The sequence below is a fragment of the Acinonyx jubatus genome, chromosome C1 (assembly GCF_027475565.1).
Source record: "Acinonyx jubatus isolate Ajub_Pintada_27869175 chromosome C1, VMU_Ajub_asm_v1.0, whole genome shotgun sequence".
NCBI lineage: Eukaryota > Metazoa > Chordata > Mammalia > Carnivora > Felidae > Acinonyx > Acinonyx jubatus.
Window position 1 is genome coordinate 142,081,176 of NC_069381.1, and position 23,417 is coordinate 142,104,592.

Sequence of the window (23,417 nt, forward strand, 5' to 3'; positions counted from 1 at the left end):
TTTACATTTACATAGCACTTTGTAGAATTCTTTTACACATATATGATCATAATACGTCTCAGCATGGGTTAAATATATGAGGAGTTTTCTCCCCCATAGATTTAGTTTTATCTTTAATGCCCTTTGTAATGTTTGTATTATACTTCAGGTTACCTCTCTGTAGCAGCCAGGTATCAACCTACACTCATTTTACCCATCAATAAATATAGTTATAAACTTAGACCTGCATTCCGCAGTGTGGTTGTTATATATAAGAGATGTGGTTCTTGATCTCTCTTAGAGAGTCCAGTATGGTCTAGGTATTGTCTGCAAGTTCAGATATAAAGTGCATCAAGTTCAAAAGAAGGACAGATTTCTGTGATGGAGGATAGTCAGGGAAGAATCCATAAATTAAAAATCCAAGGGTCTTGTCTTGTAGACAAGGAGAGAGGAGAGGAACAGGGGCTAGAAACTGGCAAGCTCTCAGATCTGTATTCCTGTGGCCCTGCTTTGTGCTTGGAGTCATACCTAAGTTTAGGCTAGAATATCTGTTCTCCCCACCTTTTATTTTCCCTCTTGAAAATTACATGAATAACGTATAACTAAATCATGAAATACGTATTTTGCGGAACTACGATTCAAGTGACAATTAATGAAGTATCCATTAAAAACTCATGAAATTGAGCCTATTATTTTTATAAGCCCATATTTGCTCCATTAAAAAATTTTAGGACAGAGTTCCAAAACTGTTGTTTTTATATAAGTGCATTCAGTTGAGAAACCTAGTGCACCTTGCTAGCCAAACTTAATGCATTCAGAATTGAATTCATGCACTTTTTATTAAAGAGCTAAATTTAAATCTCTATGGTAACTACTGCAATAAATGTGCAACGTCTTAAGCTATGATTATACTGTCACACTTAGTGATGTCTATCTTAAGTACATGACTACCAATCGTTTTACTGTTGTTCTAGTCAACCAGAAATGTAGTTAAAAAAGGAAACCAATTATGAGATTTATTTAAATAAGGCTGACTGATTTCAGCAATAACAGATTTTAGATACTAGGAATGATTCTTTTGAAGGTGTGAAATAATGTTGAGGGAAGACTTTGATTCAACTATTCAGAAATTGAGTATTAAGTACCAATAAAAGTCAGTTTTAAGTATCATTTGAAAGGTAGTCTGATACTTTATGTTGTATCTTTGTGTTTTTAAACTTTACTAAACTTTTTTATTATACTTTGATATTTTATTAAGCTTTTTAATTGTATTTTATTTGGTAGTTGTAGATTTTTAATATATTTTTTAAATGACCCTTAAAAATAAATCCAAATTAACAGTTTTACTACATCTGAAAAAATTCAAACTTGATGAATTGAAAAATTTTAAAATCCTTTACAATCAAAGTAGCCACTGGTTTACACTGCAAATAGGGTAAAATTGAAATAAAAATTTTGGTGTAGAGGGGCACCAGGATGGCTTAGTCTGTTAAGCATCCGACTTCAGCCCAGGTCATGATCTCATGGCTCATGGGTTCCACCTGTGGGTTAGAGCCCACACTGGGCTCTCAGCTGTCAGCACAGAACCCGCTTCAGATACTCTGTCTCCCTCTTTCTCCCCCTCCCCCAGTTGTGCTCTCTCTCTCCCTCTCTCAAAAATAAACATTAAAAAAAATTGATGTAGAATTATTAGCACTTCTCATCATTATGTGTCTGAATGCTAAAATATGTTTCTGCACGAACTACTCCATTATCCAAAATTTGACTACATTTTTCTATTTATTTCATTACTTCATAGTCCAGCAATATGCAATTCCAATTTTGTATTTTTTCTCTATTTAATTGGTCAACCATGTTCTTTATGTTTATATTTAAATTCTGTATTTTAATTGGCCAATCAACTTTATATTCTGTATTTTTAACTGGTCAAACAAAGCTATTGGGATTTGAACAATTATCAGACCTTTTAGAATTCTTGAGTTAATATAAGAATCCATAAATAAATTATTCAAGAGCAAAGTGAAATTCTATAATGATGTATTTGGATAGTGATTAAGACTGATGTAAGACTCACGCTCCTTGATCATGCTCCAGATCATTTTCTGGCCCTTTAGAGAAGACCCCAGGAGCTACATGCTTTCGTTCCTCATTTTGAGAACAGAATAGAAACTCTTGACTCTTTAAGGTCATGAAAAGTTGAAGATGTACCTGAAGAAGTTGGAAATGTGTTGCAAGTGTGGAGGCAAAGTATAGGGAAGGTGACAGATTTGAGTTAGCTTTACAGAATTTATAATTAAATGAGCGTGTGAGGATCAATGAGTTTGCCAAGAAAGAAAATAGGGAGAGCAGAAGAGCAAGACATGTCCTTAGGTAGCACCTACATTTAGAGGTGGGAGAATAAAAGAGAAAGTGAATGCTAAGTCAAAGCTGTCAGAGAAGAACAAATATATATCAAAAAAAACTTAGAAAGGTATGGTGATTGTCAACAGTGTCAAATGTTGCAGAGAAGTAAGAAAGAATAATGAAAGCTCATAAAAAACTTTATGAGCAGTTGCAGATGATAGAATCAAGATACTAGAATATAAGATGTGAAGAAAATTGGATTGTGAAGATATGTAGACAAAAGAACTTTTTAAGAAGTTCCCAGCAAATCAGAAAGAAAACACATAGTAACTTAAAGGGTAAATATGACCAAACTATTTCTTTTGTATTTACTATCCTTTTATTTTATCATAAGGGGTAGAATAAAATGTAAGCTTATAGGAAAGAGTAGAAAAAGTAGGTGATATTGAAAAAGAAAGAAGGCACAAGTGATGAGATACATACCTGCAGGTGTTGAGAGATTATTATAGAGATAATAAAAGTTGTCTGTGCAACACTTCCTAGTTTATAAGTTTTGTGCTCATTATTCCACCATGTCTGTACCAGAACACTGTGGATGAGTAGCCATTACCGTCTTATTCTTTTTTTTAATTTTTTAAAAAAAATTTATTCATCTTTGAGAGACAGAGAGAGAGAGAGAGAGAGGGAGCGTGAGTGGGGGAGGAGCAGAGAGAGAGAGGGAGACACAGAATCTGAAGCAGGCTCCAGGCTCTGAGCTGTCAGCACAGAGCCCGATGCAGGACCTGAACTCACTGGCTGCGAGATCATGACCTGAGCTGAAGTGGGAAGTCAGCTGCTTAACCGACTGAGCCACCCAGGTGCCCCATTACTGTCTTATTCTTTAACTAATGATTTTAAATTTCAAAAAAACTAAGACATGCAAATAGAAATTGGCAAGGCCGAACATCAAACCCATGTCTTTTGCTCCTAGTCTAGTCCTCCCCTATTCTGAGTTCAAGATCCCAAAGGCAGGGTTTAATTTTGGAAGGGAGAGTTGACTCATTTTCCTAAAGAAGAAACTAGGGCAATATGAGATGTTTCAAGGTGGAAATGCATAGAAAGTCAGGTCAGCTGTTCTTGAATTCAAAAAAAGTAGAAAGCCAGAAATTCTCTCCAGAGACGATGGTCCTGATAACAGGTTTTTTGCTAAGAGGAGCAAGTTTCGGATTAAACACATCTTCAGCAAGCATGTGAACGAGCATTGATGTTCCCTATTAAACAATCTTTAAATGTCAAAACAGTAACATCTTGCAATTCTAATGAAACAGAGACTGGAAACTTACCTTCACTGTGCTTAAGCATCATATCTGGATAAATAAACTTTGCCCTGCACTCTCTTTTTTTTGTGACGAAGTGAGCAAAGTAACATGCTAAACGTGACTATTTTCAGGCTTACTTCTTCACTCTCCTTTTAAAGTGTAATACAGCCTACAATGACTACTACCAATTTATTTTTAAAAGATCAAAAACCGTCAAAGTACAATATTATTTTCCTTCACGGTGGGTCTTGTGGGTATTTGTAATGAGTGATGGAGGTGACATCAATATGGATATTTTTATATCTTTCACATTTATCTCACTAAGCATTTTCTGACCAAAAAAAAGAAAAAAAAGAAAAAGATGCCTGTAAGGTGATTTTTGGAAGGGAATCATAGTTTTCCACTGATAGCATTAGAGCTTTATATGTGCTCCCTAGGGAAAGTATTTATCTGAGGTAAAACTTATAGCTTCCTATAAAAATGTCTCAGGTCCAGGACAAGAAACAAAATGTCTCTAGCTGACTAAAAACTAAGAAAAGAAAATCCTGTCCATGAAAGGATGACTGTTAGGATAAGTGCCTCTTAAAACAGTCCTTTTGTTGTAGGCAGGACAGACTACTCTTCAACTGTCAAATGCAAATTGATGACTGGACTTAAATGTGCCCAGTACTAACACTCACAACTAGACAGGGCTGCAAGCTACTTGAAGACAGAGAGCCGCGCTTGGTTATTCTTCCTCTACGCCCCAGAGCCCAGCATGGTGCTTATCACAAAGTTAATGGCTACTATCTGTTTGTCAAAGACACCAGCCAAGGCCTAAGGGAAAATGCTTGAGAGGGGAGAGGTCATTTCCTCTTCTCAGGGCCATACATTTGAAAAGCATTGGACGACTTTACAAGTTACACAGGAAATTTCATTTAATCTAAAATCCTGGGGCCGCAACCAGGGAGGTGGATGGTTTATAGATAGAGATATCAAGTAACTGAAGGATAACTCTTTCTGAGGTACCAAGGTTCTTCCCTTACCCCATTCAAGTACTTTTTAAGTATCTCTGGCATCCATAAAAAGGGCAGGAGATGTTGTCACACACTGCAGCTGGGTACCCAGGTGGTCTACTGATATTCAAAGAGGACTGTTTTGGCATGGATTCTAGGGCAGCTTCATGCTGCTGCCAGGACCCGCTCTGTGGCTGGAAGCAGCAGATGTTACTAGTATCTGACAGGCAATCAGATCATCCAACATGGGAGGACACCAAGGTAAAATGCAAAATATCTGACCCAAATATCATTTAATAAATCACAGACCCTTTTTCTCCAGTTCTCAAACATTGCATCTAAATACAGTTTTTTTCCACATTCAAGATTTATTCATAGGATTAATTATACAATGAGGAAAGCACAAATTCCAATAATTGTACCTTTGTCTTCATTAATATTCCCCTTAAATGCATTGAAAATACTTCCAAAACCTCTAGTGTTTATCACGCTTTAAAACTGATAGTTGAAAGATAAAAGAGTAAGACTGTCTCACATATTATTTCTCTTGCTCTTTTTTTATGAATTAATCTGCTTGTAGTATTCTATGCTAATATAAAAAGCAATACTTTTTTATAAATATGACAAGCTAGACACTAATTTTCTTAAGCAGAGCCACCTTATGTTATGGAGGATTTGCAATATCTGGTAGGCTGTTTTATGTTCTTCATTTCTTGCCTGCTATACTCATACATGTCATTTAAGCGGAAGATACAAGATTTGCCATAACACAATCAGGATCTAGAGGAGAATTGGGAATTTCTTCAATATCAGAAGTCCTGATAAGATGTGGAATAATGACAAGTTACAATTCTCCTGACACCGAGAAATACAGTGACCATCATATGCTATAATTCTGAAGGTCAGACAGCTCCAAGGCAGAGGAAGTCATTGGAAGGCAAAAGGTGATAGTAGAATGTACATTATAAAATGTTGGTGTGTATATGTTGGAGGTATCTCTACTATGCATCTTAATTGATGGGAATGGGTGTTTGTGTATGAGGAGAGCGGGAGATGAGATTAAAAAGCTCCTGTTTGTAACCCCTACCATCTCACCCTACCTCTGATGCACACTGGTTCATATTCAAACTATCTCAGCTCTATTCCAAAACAGTTCCCCCACTTCCAGCCACACCCAGTATAAGCACACCCTTCCATTCTTCTTCTCTATTTTCTCCTTCCTTGTCTTCCTTTCACTCCCCTCCCTCTCCCTTCCGCCCCCAACTCTCAAGAGTCATTTGCTAAGTCTTAGGCAAAGTAAAAAGATGGTTGGGTTGTCGCTTTGCCAAAGACTTAGCAAATGACTCTTGAGAGTTGAGGGTGCAAGGGAGCAGGAGGGGAGTGAAAGGAAGGCAGACTAATTTCAGGATTAATGTGTTAGGTCCTATAGAAAATGAGTAGGTGTAAAAGAGTCCATTTTGAATTTGAGGCTTTCATGAAATGTATTTCTAGGTTGGAAAGAGATCACAGATTCAGGATGTCCAAGGATGAAAAGTACTTTGGAAGGGAAAGTACTTGATAACTAGATATTTTTGTAGCAAATTGATGGGAAATATGAAATAGTATAGGTTCAATTCAGGATTGTCTGTATTTAATACCGATATGAAAATAAAATCTCTGGGGCTCCTGGGTGGCTCAGTTGGTTAAGCATTTAACTCTTGATTTCAGCTGAGGTCATGATCAGATGGTTGATGAGATCAAGCCCTGCATCAGGTTCTGTGCTGACACAGTGAGGATCCTGCTTGAGATTCTCTCTCTCTCTCTCTCTCTCTCTCTCTCTCTCTCTCTCTCTCCCTATCTCAACATAAATTAAAAAAATAAAAAATGAAAATAAAATAAAATCTTCACAGTACTCTAATATATAGTGGTTTCCTGAAAAATTCTCTGAAAGAAGAAAAGTACTTTTGTGATTTCCCTTGTTTTATAACATTTATGACCTTTCTTAAATAGGACACTCCCAAAACATGCACATATGCACAATGACTGCCTCATAATATTTATAGTGTTATCCCTTTCATACTTTCTCATGTTTAAAGAATAATATCTACACAGCATGTACTTCTAATACAGCTAAAGTCAAGTCAACTTGCCTAAGTAGGGAAATGTTGATTAAAATTTTGGGGAGATGTGTCATTCCTATCTAAAAATGATGTCTAAAAGTGGTCATATACCCTATACAAAGGGATCAATCTGAATCCTAGAAATCTGGAAGAAAATTTAGCCATTATCAACTTCAATTCCTCTTCTTTTACATGTGAGTTTTCTGAGGCCTCTCAAGATTAAGTGACTTATTCCAATTTCTATAATCAGTTTTTATTTCAAGTCAAGAATATAGCTTTCCAATTTCGAATCTGATGCTTTCTTTTCTTTTCCATAAAAATGATTATTTTTGCTTTAAGCATTAAATTATCCAGTAGTGGGTAGATTCCTTGGGCATGTTGACTCTGTGATCTCTTGCAACTCAGGTGCACACTTAAAGGCCGTACAGCAGCTTGCATACAAGAGTCTTTATCTTGAGATGTTACAATACCAGCTCTAGAGTGCCCTTCCAGATCACATAAATCTCCCCAGTTATACTGTGGAGTGAAAACTAGGTCAAGAGTCAAACCAACCAATTAAAGCAGATATTCCCCCCAGTCAAAACAACTATGTGGAATAACTGGAAAATTTCATGTCAAGAGTAAATAGAAATGCCTACTGAACACCTTGTACCAGCCCTTTTCGATTAATGACTTCTGTGCCTCTTGTGTTTGTGCTAACCTATCAAGGACCATAGTGCCTTCAGGATCTCACTGAAGTCTCTTTTAGACTTTGTTTCTGTTGTAAGATTAAAGGATTTGTCATCAGTCTACTTGAATATGTATAAACAAAGTGGAGAGTTGAAGTGCTGAGAGGGATTATTCACAACAAACAATACACGTAGAATGAAATAGTTTGAAAATTGAGTAATCATTGTTTTGTTTCAGTTTTCCCTTTGCCAGAACTGAGAAAAGGAATCACGTTTGGTTTCTAATTGCATCTCACGGTAGACACATTTTGTGTATGCTGTGTAATTCTCTAGATTTCCCTATATCACTATTAATAGATTAATCAGTCATGTCAGTATATATTAGCACCAAGATCAGCAAAACATCTTAAACCTTGTAAGCCCCAATTTAATGGTAAATTTAAGTTCTGGGTTTTTGTGTGTGTGTGTGTGTTTTGTTGTTGTTGTTGTTGTTTGTTTGTCTTTTACTATATGTGACTTATGCTGATTTCATGAAGTAAAACATGTGATGATGGAATTCAATTTCATAAAGTGAAACACGTATTACTCCCCACAGAGAGATAATAATATGGATGGGGAGATAAGATTACTATATGTAAATAGTGTATATATACATAAACATACATACACATAAATATACATGCACAGACACACACATAAGAACATTTTATAAAATGACAGTCCGTATAGAATTGAGAGCTGCATGGGGTGACGTGATGAGGAGGAACGGCTGTGAGTCAGTGGAACCTGAGACCCATGAAATCTGGTAGTTGAGAACTGTTTCCCAAAACAAAATGTATGGTTGGGCCTAATAGAGAAAATATAGAGAAGGGAAAACACATACATTAATTATTAATCTTAATTCCCCAAATTATATCAAGTTATTACAGGGGTGCCCGGGTGGCTCAGTTGGTTGACCGTCCGACTTGGGCTCAGGTCATGATCTCACGGTTCGTGAGTTCGAGCCCCGCCTCAGGCTCTGTGCTGACAGCTCAGAGCCTGGAGCCTGCTTGGGATTCTGAGTCTCCCTCTCTTTCTGCTCCTCCCCCGCTCATGCTCTGCCTCTCTCTCTCTCTCTCTCTCTCTCTCTCTCTAAAATAAGTAAACATTAAAAAAAGTGTTTTTTTTAAGCTAATACATTCCTCTGTTTTCATTATGATCACTCTGGTCCAAGTCATTATCATCTCTTCCCTAGATTACTGAGATAACCTCTTAAGAAATCTATTTGCTCCATTTCAATCCATTTTTCACATAAAGGCTAAATATCTTTGCGAGCGCCGCAACTGCCTCAGTCCTCACAACAAACCTCTCTGCAGTTGGTTCTGCTAGTCTCGTGTTCTTACCTGAGACCTGAAGCACAGAAGGATGAAGTCACCAAGTTCACCCTGCTAGTAAGTGTCAGGGCTTGGGTATGACCTCAGGAGCTAGAGCCTGTGGCATCATAACTATTGTGCTCTGTGGCCTCTGTGGTATTTTGTGGTTGCTACTAAGGCCATATTAAACAGTGACTTTGTGCCAGAGATAGTATGTGTGTGGGTTGGGGGCAGGGGCATAAAGATTAGTATAAAAACAAGCAGCTGCATGAATTTGGCACAACAGGTGTAAAATTAGAAGGAGAAGCACTAGAACTGAGATTGCAAAGTTGGAGCTTATGAAGTTTACGAACCTTAATTAAAATGTCACTGATGTAGGTGCCAAAAAACATGAAAAGAATAATGTATGTTAGTTAATTGTCTTCTAGCTGGGGGAAGAAACTCAAGTAGATAATCAAATGAGCAATGGGCATTTTACATTTTGATTAATAACCTTTTCCATCATCAAAAGACACTCATAAAAATATCTGGGAAAGAAAACAAGTAACTAGCTGCCTTCAATTCTCTGTGGATAAAAGGACAGTTTGTATTTCATACATGGTCAAATTTACTTGAGAGAGATACAGTATACAAGTATTAATCTGTTGGAAGCCTAGAAAATAACAATCAGATATGCTCAGTGATACCAAGTAATTTGGACATCACATGCTTGTGTGGATGAGACATCATGTTTTATTCAGTTTATGCTGTTTGTTCAGACACTGTAAAATAATTTCAGAGAACAAAATGTAGTGTTCTAATTGGAAACTAATTGGCTATTCTTTTAAACTCTGTGCTGTACCTAAATCCTTAGGCGTTAATATTACAATTCAAATAAAAGGCAAAAATGAAGGCAAAACTTACCAAGGTTTAAAAGAAAATATTTTTTAAGAAGCAACAATAAGCAAATTATCTACAGATATTGGTTTCCCTAAACAACAATGGAAGTTAAATAATATACAAATAACATTTAACTTCTTCCCAGGTGAAGTGTCAGGCACAGCGCTTGATATACACTATCTTATTTGAGTCTTAGGGAGTAGTTATTATTATGCCTATATTCCAGTGGGAAAATTAAGGCCTTAAAGACTTAAATAAGTTTTACAAATATGCACAGATAGTAAGTGACAGAACCACTAGGAAAACTATTTGCTTATTTCCAAGCCCAAGTTCTTAATGAGTATGTCATACTTTTCCTTCCTTCTTTTCTTTGCTTCATTTCTTCCCCTTTTCTGAAATATTTATTGAAGAATCACCAAGGAAAATTATTATGGTATCATTGGGTCTCCACTCAACGTCAGTTCTTCCTACTTTAATATTTAATCATGTAGTTTTCTGGGCAACTGTTTACGTCTTAATTCTTTCACATTACTGAAGTGTCTACTAAGTACAGAGTACTTAGGTCAATATTTGGTCAATATTTTTTTAGTGTTTGTTTATTGTAAGAGAGCGAGTGAACGCGTGTGCACAAGTGGGGGAGGGGCAGAGAGCGAGGGAGAGAGAAAGAGAGAAAGCATGAGTATCTCAAGCAGCCTCCACGCTGTCAGCACAGAGCCCAACGAGGAGCTCACTCTCACAAACCGTGAGATCATGACCTGAGCCCACATCAAGAGTCAGATGCTTAACCCACTGAGTCACCTAGGCGCCCCCTATTTGCTCCGTATTTGATCAATTGTTTTGCTTTTATATTACCTAACTGGGTGTTATTATGACCAGATATCAGCCTAACTAATACATAACGTTATGCATTCTTACCTTGATCTTTTCATTTTCATGCAAATTTTGAGGAGAGGCTTTACCTGACAAATGCAATATAAGTGTTAATCCACACATTTTGTAAATACTAGTGGCAATGCAAGACGTTCTCACTTTATTCCAGGAGTCAGTAGACTATGACTCACAAGCCAAGCCCGGGCCAGTAGTCACTAAGTTATGGAACAGTTACTTCTACCTCCATTACCTCTGCTAAATATACCTAAGAACTGCCTCCATCTGTGAGAGTCACAGTCAGGGGCAAGTTTGCTTTGTGTCTCAAAGTCAACAGCCATTACTGCATTATGCCTGTACATGTGCACACAGAGTCTCATTGCAAGTTAGCATGAAAATAAAAAATCAACACTTTCATGTATCGTTACCTTTGCCTATGAGGCGGGAAAGGAGAGAGACTAACGGAACTCAATTTTTGAACATTTTCCAACCAGGTATCCTTCTTTTTGTGCACATATTCAGGGCATAGAACCAATAAGCCTACAAACCAGGGTAGGGCCAAGAAGTGACAGAGTGGAAATAAAGCATCCTCACTTACCCAGCTACAGTGCTAATCCGTATTTGCTAACAGGTAAACTGTGGACTCAGAAGACAATTGTCAGTCCCTGATTCGTAGGCAACAGGGCTTATTGAACAGCCTAAATTTAGAGAAGCACAAACTTAAAATGATTTTATTCTCTCCAATCATTGCAAAATGCTCTGAGGAGTATCCCTTTCCAATGCTGATGTCATTTAGGACAGACTCAAGAGCTTTCCAGCCGCTTCCACTTATTAAAAGTACTAGTTATGCTCCGTTTCAGGCTTTGATTTCACAATCAGGGCATACCTCAGATTCTCTTCTCTTCCTAGGCCCGTGCTGACATGAGCACTTGGAAGGGGGAAGGCAGGGTATTCCGGGTTGCCGCTCCCCCAGGGTATGTCAAATAGGAGGGCTAGAGAAATGTGAGGTCTCATCTGATTTCATGTTTTACGATGGCCGCTTGCTCAGTGTGGTCCCACTTGCTACTAGGGGCCGCCATCGATCAGTCTTGTATACACAGCTTCACTGTTTTCTCACAAGTGCTGTCAGCTTCACCTTCTATCCCTTCTGTTTTCCAAGGGCCTTTTGAGAGGGAAATCTTAGTTTCTTTCTCACCCTACATGGTCTCCAACTGCCCTTCTCAATATTATGTCTCCTTGCTGATCTGCCATATTGCTAGTTTCACAGCTCATTTTCCCTCTTCTATATTCCATGATCTATAGCATTTGGGAACCACTAAAGTCTTGTTCAGTTGTCTCCAAAGACTACCCTTTCCCAGGATCACTGTATCACTGCACCTACCAACTCTGCTACAATAAGCTGTCCAATATGTCCCAGACCACCTCAGGTTTCTCTAGGACGTAAGTGTTTCCTATTTTATTAGCATCATGCTTTTCCTGACACTCTAGGCTTTCCCACAAACTCACTCACCACATTGGGCTGTGTTCTTCTGGTAACACCAGGGTAGTCAGCTGATTGTACTGCTCAGCAAGTATCTAGCAGGGAGTGAAATGCCGGTCTCTTCACTCATAGAGCTCCCCTATAGAAGTTGGTTGAAGGAAGAAAGAGGCTCTTCATTCATGCCTAATCTGTAGAACAGGAGGGGGCACAATGAAGAGAATATCTGAAATTCCCTCCAGGTGAAACACAGCATATGCTATTTCTTCTGAACTTGGGGCACATTGTGGAGGCCTGGTCACAGTACAAATACCTGAGTACTTCACTAAATCATGCTTTTCAGAGAGAGATAATGTGAATTCAGCCAAAGGGTTACTTTAATAATGTTAAAAAGGAAGATTGTATCATTTAGGCACCTTGTTTTTCATAAGCCATCAACCATGTCTAATGTTAATTGTTTGTGTTGTAACCCCCAGAGAACGTCCTCAATTCCTAACGCATGTTAAATAACCATTGCATTTGATTTTACTTGACCACTCTGCTTAGATTGATACTCAGAGTATTTCCTTAAAAAATGCTATTTAAAACCCCTTCAAAATATGTCTACTTCATCTCATCATCTGCCAGGAACGCTTTTTTTTAATATTAATCTTGGAAGTTAATTTTGAGTTATCCATTTTTTCACTCAACCAACATGCAATGATACCTCCTGTGTAACAAGCACTGGCTTGGCTCAGGGGTGCAACATTGACCAGATAGCTCCACTGCCCTTTTAGAGTCTACAGGCTAGTTGGGGGGGGGGGGGGGGGCGGGGGCAGGGATGCACAGCAAAACAAATACAAATATTACAGATTGTGATAAGCCAAGAAGGAAATATACAAGGTGCTATTGCAGAAGATAACTGGGCTGGGACCCTTTAAATGTGGAAATTAGGGAAGAGCTGTCTGATGCAGTGATGTTTTAGCTAAGATGAGAAGTGTGGGAAAGAGGCAGTCAGGTGAAGGGCAGACAGAATTGTATTCCAGGTGTAGGGAAAGCCCTTGGTGAGGCTTCGGTGTGTACAAGGGTATGAGATTTGTTATTCTAGGAAATGGCAGAGGGCCAGGATCACCAGTGCTTATTAATAGAGGGAGAGACTCATGTAGGGTCCGAGAGGCCCTGCCTAAAGGATTTTGTTTATATTCACAGTTCAGTAAGAAACCATTGAAGTATTTAAACACAGAAGTAAAATTAAATAATTAAATTTTTAAAAGACTCCTCTGATTTCTCAGTACAAAACAAATTATATGAAGCACCAGTGAGAGCACCAAGACAGTTAAGAGTCCATTGCAATTGACCCACAAGAAATGTTGGTGATTAGGACAAGGATGGTTACAGAGAGACAGGGAGAGATGGATACACTGAGAATTATGTTTATAGATAGTAAAGCCAGGATTTGTTAACAGATTAAATATAAGTGATGAAAGGGGCACCTGGGTGACTCAGTTGGTTAAGCGTCTTGACTTCAGCTCAGGTCATGATATGAAGACTTGTTGAGTTCAAGCCCCACATTGGGCTCTGTACTGACACCTCAAAGCCTGAAGCCTGCTTGGGATTCTGTGTCTCCCTCTTTCTCTGCCCCTCCCCTGCTCACACTCTGTTTTCTCTGTCTCTCAAAAAATAAAATAAAATGTTAATAAAAAATAAATAATATGTGATAGAAAAAGGAGAAATCAATAATGACTTCTAGGGTTTGCAAGGGAGAGAGGCTTCTGCTTTCTCTTTTATTTAGTTTTTCTTTTCTTTCCTTTTTTTTTGGGGGGGGGGATTGACCACATGAGTAAGTTGTGGCACTATTTATTGATGATTAAAAAGACAGACAGTGGATCAGTCAGTTGAGCACTGATTTCAGCTCAGGTCATGATCTAAGAGTTCATGAGTTTGAGCCCCGCGTCGGGCTCTGTGCTGACAGCTCAGAGCCTGGAGCCTGCTTTGGATTCTGAGTCTCCCTCTCTCTGCCCCTCCCCCACTATGTGTTTGTCTCTCTCTCTCTATCAAAAATAAATAAACATTTTAAAAAATTATTTAAAAAAAGAAAGAAAGTAAGACCTGGCTGACAAAGCCAGGATGAATCTGCAGTTCCACTTCAGACGTATTTATTTATGTGTATCTGAGACATGCAAGAGGAGATACCCAGTAAATGTTTGGATGCTCAGCTCTGGATCCCAGAGGAGAGGTCTGAGCTGAGATGTCACTGTTGACTTTGTGAGTATTCAGATCCTATGTAAGGTCATCGGAGTAAATAAGACCACCTGGAGAATTAGTAAAGGAAGGTGGAGGCTAACATTTAAATATTTACAGTGAAAATATGTAAACATTGAAGTACTGGGAGGGAAAGCAAGACAATCTAAGAGAGGAGTCAGCTAGATAGATATTCATCAAGGGAAAAGTTTGTGTTTTCCACCATGGCAGTTTTGAGGGAGCTGCAAAAACAAACAGCATTTCACTATGCATAGGGAGATGGATGAAAATTGAGGAAGGGAAACAAGGCATATCAATAAACATTTGAAGCTAATTTACGGTGAGAGGAAACAGAGAAATGAGGTACTTTGGACCAAGGGAAGAACTTTTTGTTGGGTTTGTATTCTTTTTAGTTGTTTATCTCTTTAAGAATCTATTTGAAAGATAAGAGATTTTAGGTTGGGGTGCCTGAGTGGCTCAGTCAGTTAAGCATCTGACCAGTGAGTTCGAGCCCCACCTGGGGCTCTGTGCTGAACTCCGAGCCTGGAGCCTGCTTCAGATTCCACTCCCGGATCGTGCTCTGTCACTCTCCCTAAAAAATAAATAAACATAAAAGAAAAAAGATAAGAGATTTTAACAGATATTATATGAAGGTAGTCATAGGGTAGTAAGGAGCAAAATTATCAACATCTCAGGTAAAAATCAAAGGGAGAACCAGACCAGTGAAGTTCTTAAGACAGAGTTAGGCATAAAGTTGACTGACACAAAAGTATTGATTTGTCTTTGATAGAAGGATCAACTTCCTCAATTTTAATGGAATAGAACAGTGTAAGGATTTCATAATTCCAAGAAGGTTTATACATTTAATGCTACAAAGATGAGAGAGTTACCAATCAATTAAATACTTTGATTATTTAAGAAAGCTCTATCCTGTGTCTTGAGGGTAAGAGCGAGTTCCATTCTTCTTTTGTATTTCAGTTATATTTTATTCTTACATTTTAGGTTAGGCTGAAACTTCTTTCCTGTTAGCATTATGGTGTTTTGACAGTTAGAAAATGAGAAAGAATAGATTGCACATGTAATGCAATGTACAACACATGTACAAGCCGGTTGATGAATATAACTTGTCATTTAGCATCTTCCATCTTCTGGTAAATTGAATGTCTCTACTGCTACCCGAGCTCAACGACAGCCCTCTTCTAAGATGAATATTGCTTGAGAGGTCAACTGGAGAAAACTTTATCTTTCAAAAATAAGCAGTTCTCCTTAAAAGAACAATGTTAATTACCATATAAAACCCAGTCCTTTCAGGGAAGCCTGGGTGGCTCAGTCAGTTAACCACCCAACTTTTGATTTCGGCTCAGGTTATGATCTCACAGTGCATGAGTCCAAGCCCCGCACGGGACTCTGCACTGGCAATGCAGAGTCTACTTGGGATTCTCTCTCTCCCTCTCTCTCTGCCCCTCCTCCACTCATTCCCTCTCCCTTTCTCTCTCAAAAATAAATAAACGTTAAAAAAAAGAACAATGCTTCCAATATATAATGATAACTATGACTTGTTTATTGGGATAAACAACCTGTAGCACATATGCAATATATTATATGTATGTAATAAACATACACATATGAGTGTGTGTTCTATGTTTGTGTATGTGTGTATATATATATATATATATGTTTGTGCATGTATATATGTATATATGTGTGTGTATATATTAGTATATTTTATAGATAGCATGCATATACACATATGCTATTAGTATAACCTGTAGCTAAGTAATGTAATTTTATAGAAATAAATGTGTTAGGGATACTTAATAATTAGCCTCAACTGCACAGTAAATCTAGGACACCAAGAAATATAGGCAAATGTTTTCTAAGAATTTACAGTTTTGAACAAGAGATAGTGAAGTAAACAATTGATTACAAGACAGTGTAATCAGTTCTTCATGAAAGGATGTTTAAAGTACCAAAGTCACAACTACAAAACCTCCCTACAGAACCTTCTAGAAGAAGTGATCTTGGAGATAGATTTTGAAGGATGCATAGATGGTGAGTGGATATAAAGGAGTCCTAGCACATTTTAATACGAATAATATATCCAAAGGTGTAAGATACTGCCAATATATGATAGCTGAAATTGACAGTCATTTAAAATGACTGGAGTAAAATGAGTGGAGTATAATTGATTTTGCTTTAAACAAATTTAGATGTTTACCATGACATCTAACATGTATAATAAATTCATTAATTCATAGCAGAGTTTAGATACTAAATACTATTAAGTAGCGATTAGGTTGACTACTAGAAACTGAAAATTTGGTAGTTTAACAAAGGCAATGAAAAAGTAATTGAAACTTACAAGTCCAACACTACAATATTTACAAATATCAAGCTCTTCTAAATTAGAATCTTTTGCCAAGCTAAGTATACCAGTTCTAAATTTTGTGTCCATCTGAGGTTTGCTTGAGCCATATAAGATCTAAAGATCTGGCCTTAGTTAGCCTCAGTTCCTTGTCAGACATTATTACTGCATTATTTACAATGATTGAGATAGGATTGCTTTTTTTCCACAGATTTGGCAATGTGGAGGCTCTTTGGAGATTGTGACTTGCTCCCATGTTGGTCATGTTTTTCGGAAGGCAACTCCTTACACTTTCCCTGGTGGCACTGGTCATGTCATCAACAAAAACAACAGGAGACTAGCAGAAGTTTGGATGGATGAATTTAAAGATTTCTTCTATATCATATCCCCAGGTAAACAATTCTAATATTTTTCTTTATCTGCAGGGAAAAATAAAATATTAAACATGCTAAATATGTGTTTCATTATTGCTACTATTCCACCAGTTTGACTAAAATGTATTTTATCACCATAGTATTACAGAAAATCATATTTGAGAAGGTAGTACTATGAAGTCATTTTTCATCTCAAATGAGAAGGACTATACTTATCTCAAATGGCTAAATATTCCTTTTTCTTTGTTTCTTTCTTGGCACAAGTATTATGCCAGAAAAGTGGAGTAAGCAGAGAGATCTAATTTTAATTAATATGTATCAGCTCAATTTAAGAAAAAAAATTTTTTTAAAAGAAGTAAGACTTTGTTTCCTTATTTCCCAAATAAAGTTGGATAAGTTGGCAAGAAATTTTGTTAACATTTAAAGAGAGATGTTCCCTACTGCCTAAATGATTTCCTAAAGATATAGGATGGTAACTTACACAGATATAAAACTTTATCTTTTTAAAGAATATTAAATGATGTAGTAAATTACTCATTAATAGATATGTAGAAAAGCATAATATAGGATACTAAAATATTATCCTACTTTAGTTACAAAAAGTAGATATGGAGATAGAAGTAAATGTAAGCTATCACTGGATATAAGCAGTGCATGTGTAAATGTAAGCTAATAGGATTGTGAATAATTTATTCTTTTCCTTATATCTTTTTAAATTTTTAAAATAAAACATAGCATTTACTGTTAAATTTATTTGAAATGAATTTAAAGGGAAAATATATTTTAATAAAGAATTTAAAAATTGTTTTAAAGAATGTTACTAGCCACTAAAAAAGAAGAAAAATATAAAGTGTGAAAAAAAATCCCATACCGGAGTGGAGTGATTATGAATGATTTTATTTTTATAATTTTCTAGAATTTTCCTAATAGCTGTATTACTTATTTAAAAAAACAACCTCTGAGACATTGCGTTGTTTTCTAAGGAAGTAACATGAGACATTATGAGAAAATAAAAACAAGGAGAAGACATAGGGGCCTTCAAGATCTCAAAGTTTAGACAAAGAGACAGAAACATAAATTAATACAATGGGAATTCAACTGTATTGATAAAATAATTTTTTAAAATTCTATTTTGATAGTTTATGCATAGGCCTTGTGGTCATCAATGTCATCATTATGTAACCCACAAGAATACCAAAAATTCATGCTTACATCTTCTCTCCTACATTATAATCTATTGAACGGTTTGGAAACACCAGTTTAGGTTCTGACAGGCTCTGATTTCTGAAAGTATATATGCGGCTGTGAAAATTCTTCTTCTACAAATAAAGGGACAATGAGCAGTATGAACTTCCTTATTAAGATCCAGTATTACTATAGAAAAGAAAAATGAGAGCAATGCATGTGTAAATGTGTGATTAGGTGAAGGATTTTTCTTGCACATTTTCAAGCCTCTTCCATGTCGAGAAGCTATTGTCAGGAACACTATTTCACGCATAGATGTATTTCTGTTTACAGTAGAAAGCCAGTCCAGATATTCAGAGTCGCATTTGGCAAGAACATGTAAAATTCGTAGCAAGGCAGTGACATTTATATAACCTTTTCATTTTCTTTTGATAATGCCTTCTGAACTCAAATCATTACTTGTAGAAATATATAAGCTCAAATACGAAGAAAGGAGTAGTGGAAGAAAGAAATGTGCCATGTGTGATTATATACAACTTATATTCAGGAATAGAAGTATTTGAGAATAATTGCAACCATGTGTATTGTAGTCACCCATGATGAATATTATTTGTAAAAAGCAATGTGTTAGATTTTGTATAATTTCCCATTGAGTGAAAAAGGCAGATAAATAGTAGAACCATTTCTCAAACTGTAATGAAATGAAAGCCTTAGAGTTTAATGGGTAAAAAGGAACACTTGCCTTCTGGAACTATTGACTTTATGTTACTCAACAGGGACTGTTTGTATATTCTGGAAATCGTAGCTATCATTTGGAAGCTTATTGTTCTTATGAAATGGGCTTATTTAAATCCAAAAAGGTATTTTGGAAAGCAGGAAAAGGACATTTGGGGAATATGCTGAAAATATCTAGGAACTTCTTCAGGGCGTTTGCGTTTTTGTATGTCTCTGACTGTCAGCGTGGCCAAGCATGGAACCTGCCTGCTGTAGTATGGGCAAGAAGGAAAAACCAAAAACACAAAACAATAAATTGCTTCACAGTGAAAAAGGAAAGGAAGTAAGCTGGAAACTAGAGTTGGATGTCAAAAACAGTTCTAGCCCTAGACAGCTTTCAGCTCATCCAAAAATAGATAAAATGTGTTTTATTGGGGAAATCAAGACTCTGTCACTTGTATGGTGGTGAGCCTTTTTTGAGTGAATGACTATTTTAGTCATTACTGATCGTCTCTGATACTCTTAAAATCAACATCATGGATTTCTTTGCTATCATCCAGAATTGTTGGGATTCTGTTTTTCATCTCCTTGGGTAAAAGGAAAGTTTGTAAAGAGAGAAGGTGGTGTATGGGGATAGCAGAGAGATCCATGCGTGCACACCTACACTTAGACTTACATCCTTTACTCTGATATACATACACGCACACAAACACACACAGGTATTTATGAAAAACTCTAAAAAGCTTATATTGAATTCTGTCTAATTCTCCAAAACTTCCTTAATAAGCGGGCTAAGGAAAATGTTATAATGCTTTCTAGAAGGACCTTTATGTATCTATTCATTTGCCCAAGATGTTTTGTGAAGAGACTCCCATTTTTTACACCCAAGGCTTCTATTAAAAAAAATCTTGTTCTCCTCTTACACAGCTGTTCAAAGGGTGATCTTTAAGTGCTGAGCCTTTATGAATTGAATTCTGACAACTTTGTTTCCTTCCAATATACTCTATAAAATACTGCTTGTTTTATTGGTTGGTGTCATGCTTCAGCTCTGTCTTGAAAAGACTGGGTATTCTTTCTCTCTCAAAAGTGTATTGCCTATAGTTTTAATACCACAGCCAATCCATTATTACCGTGTACCATATTGTTCTTTGTCTATTACTTGTCTCTTTATCCATAGTAGTTCAGAGACGTGTAGTTACAGTGTTTAGCAACTTTCCTGTCATTTTACAGTCCTAGAAAAACTGTGTGTTGAATAATTAGAAGAACCAATGAATGACTAAAGGGAATGACCAATGCACTTTAAAGGGAAGCCACTTTTGTTTCTTCTTTTCTACTGAATTCTCCATGGATGTCTGATCTGTGCCAGACTCCTCACAAGAACTGCAGCACATTGGAAGCTTTTGTCCCCCTTCCCTGACCTAACCCCTGAGTAAAGACCCACTTCCCTGATCTAACCCCTGATTTAGGACCCACTGATAAGAGGGAAATGAAAGCTACTCTTCATATATCTGTGATGTCTTATAGGTACTTATAGGTACTTAAAGGTACTCTTCATATATCTGAGTTTCCTCTCCGAAAAGAAGGTTCCATTGGTTTACTCGTGTTCTTAGGGAATTATGATTACACCATAACTATAGACACACACAGTAATATAATCCTACCTTCCAGGACTAATATAGAAGTCTAACAGGCACGATTTAGGCAAACAATAACATTCTGCAATAGAGCAGCATAGTATAAGAGCCCATAAGCTTAAAATATGACTACTTTTACACATGTTGATTTTTATTTTTCTCATGACCCCCATTAATTTAAAGTTAAAATGGGATGTATAGATAACTACGTATGTGAATTACTTTATCTGACTTTTTTGCAAAATATTTACTGTACATCCTAATTGTCTCAGCCTATGCCCATTAGCCATTGGCAATATTGATAGAGCTGGCTGTATCTAATTATGTCTCCCAAATGGGTATATGAATGAAGAATAGAAATACTTTGAAATAGTGTTGAAGAATACATTTTCAACACTTGTTTAGTTTGCTTTCTGGCTGCCTTTTTGAGGATGCAAATACTAAAGCATCATTGATTTTTAAAGCCCTGTAGGCTCTTAAAGTCTGAGGCAGTTTTTACTAGTAATTGGGCTGTTACAGCTGGAGGCAATGTGATTGTCCTAGCAAATCCTTTGAAATGAAGTAATGTCAGCAGAAACCACTCTTCACAGAGCAACCCATTATAAATGCCCACATTTTTTTCCTATCAGTCACAGGTAAAAAGCTTAAGAACTTTAAAATACAGTGTAGTCATAACACTAACCATGTATTTGAAATGCTGGATGCTCTATAAATATTGATTTTCTTTTGGGGGGAGATAGATTTCCAACTGTGTATCAAAGGACATGGTGATTAGAAGAAGCTGTCCTTATATAACCTCCAGTTGTTCTTCCTTTTCTTTTTTTTTAAATTTGTTTAAGGTTTATTAACCTTTCAGAGACAGAGAGACAGAGCACTAGTGGGAGAGGGGAAGAGAGAGGGGGAGACACAGAATTGAAAGCAGACTCTAGGCGCTGAGCTGTCAGCACAGAGCCCAATGTGGGGCTCAAACTCACAGATGGTGAGATCATGACCTGAGCCAAAGTCAGTGGCTCAACTGACTGAGCCACCCAGGTGCCCCTGTTCTTCCTTTTCTTAATGAACCACTTGTGCTCTTGTTTTGAGCAGACACAAATTGAATATAGAATTTAAAGATCCCCCAAACATACCTTTAAAGGTATTTATATGTGACTGGGAAAACAGCTTATTTTCCTTTGGCAATTCTGTAGCATTTTGATCTGTATTCCAGATAAACAGAAACCTCACATTTAACAACACATCCTTGAACTTATTTTGAAGGTTAACTCTATCTGTTAACCTTTTAAAAATACTTTAGAAAAGTCAGTTCATCAGAGGCAGCCTTTGTTAGAAGCATCTTTGCATCATTATGAAAGTTTAAGATGTATGTTCCTTTCTATCTCTTGAAATTTTTATCTATGAAATACCAATGTTTTTCAGCATGCTGGTTTTTTGAAGATACAATATTTAATAACCAGCCCTTTGAATGTAGGTCCTAATTTCTTTTATGAGTCATAAAAATGTGGTTCCAGGCCGATTTCATGAGCACAGGTTTTGATGTTCTCCACAAAATATGCAGCATGCACATTTTTTTAAATAATAGTCCAGGGATATCAGTTTTTGGTTGGGTTAACATGAATTCATCTCTAAAGAGTGCGGCAGTTCTGAACATAAAGTACATTTGCACCTGTGAATTTTGTATTTTTATTAATAAACACTTCTTCAGGAGCACCAACCATGTTCTCACCAAGTGCATAGGATATCAGGAGGAGGAAATTCTAAATCATTTTAATATGCTTGATTGTAATAGCACGTAATTCATGTATCTGGTTGATACTGTGAAATGCTAAATGTGGAAGAAAGGAATGATGGCTATACTCAATATTGTTGGTATTGTGGGTGGACAGCTGTTTTTCCTTGCTACAATTAATTAAAGACACTAGGTCAATTTTTATTGTTGGTATTTTATGGGTATTCATTTGTGTTTCTTTAATAATAATGATATTTTCATGCTTCTGTCTTCATTGGGTAGGTATTTATTAAATTCCTGATCTGCACCGTGCCAGGTAGGGAAGGTAAAAACACAGAAAAGATGTCGCTTTTGCCTTTAAAAAGTGAACTGCCTATATCATCACAATTAATTAGTTTAAATGAAAAATGAAATTAAGTGCTTAGTACATGGGGAACACGCTGTCAAGATTTAAAAGGGATACTTATGTGAACGACCAACATTCTCCTTGATTTCTACTCTCACTCATAAGCATCAAAATCAACTGAATCTCTAAGTCTTTTGCCTTCTACCTGCTAAGTTTTCTCAAATCCGTTCAGTTATTCTTGTTCTTCCACTCATCTCAAATCCAGAGAAACTCCTGACCATCCTGATGGGTCCTCCTGCCTCAAAGCTTTGTCCACTTTTCACCCACTTTTACCATGTTGCTCGAGGACACTCCTGAAACTAAATTTCATCTGATCTCTCACTTACCTACCAAACTTTTAATGACTTAACAGAAAGTCAAAAATCTGGAATGTGGCCAGATCTGATGCTCACTCAGCCTTTCATCCTCTATTTTCAACCCTAGCTTTCCACACACCAACCATGTGGAACTAAAGTCTCAACATGTTCCCTCCAGCTTTTAGAGTTTTGCATATGTCTAACATAGTATTTGATGAGTTAATAATATTTGATGAGTTAATGAGTGAGTTTACCTCTGCATAAAGTGCCATCATCATCCACCGACATTCATGATTCATGTGTAATGTTTATTAGCGTTTTTCTGGGAACTCCAATGGCCTCCCCTGTTGTAGTATTTATGCATTTTTAAAGTATTTCTTCCCTCCACTAAGCTGTGTGAATAAAGAGACAATATTTGTTGTTTGGTTAGTTTATTGGTTGGCTGGTTTTGTTTTTAGAGTTCATTGAACTCAATTTTTTCTTACTATATTTGTCAGAGGCAAAATATATGTTTCAGTCACCACTGATGTTTCCCCCTAC

At 36.8% G+C, this 23,417-nt stretch overlaps 1 protein-coding gene across 4 annotated transcripts in view; it reads left to right on the top strand.

Annotated features, from left to right (window-relative positions):
* Positions 1-23,417, top strand: part of GALNT13 (polypeptide N-acetylgalactosaminyltransferase 13) — a 565,714-nt gene that overhangs the window by 376,643 nt on the left and 165,654 nt on the right. For all 4 annotated transcript variants that reach the window (XM_053215090.1, XM_053215089.1, XM_027055741.2 and 1 more), the window contains exon 9: positions 16,754-16,934. In XM_053215090.1, the coding sequence (XP_053071065.1) occupies positions 16,754-16,934 (181 nt within the window). The remainder of the gene's footprint in view (positions 1-16,753; positions 16,935-23,417) is intronic.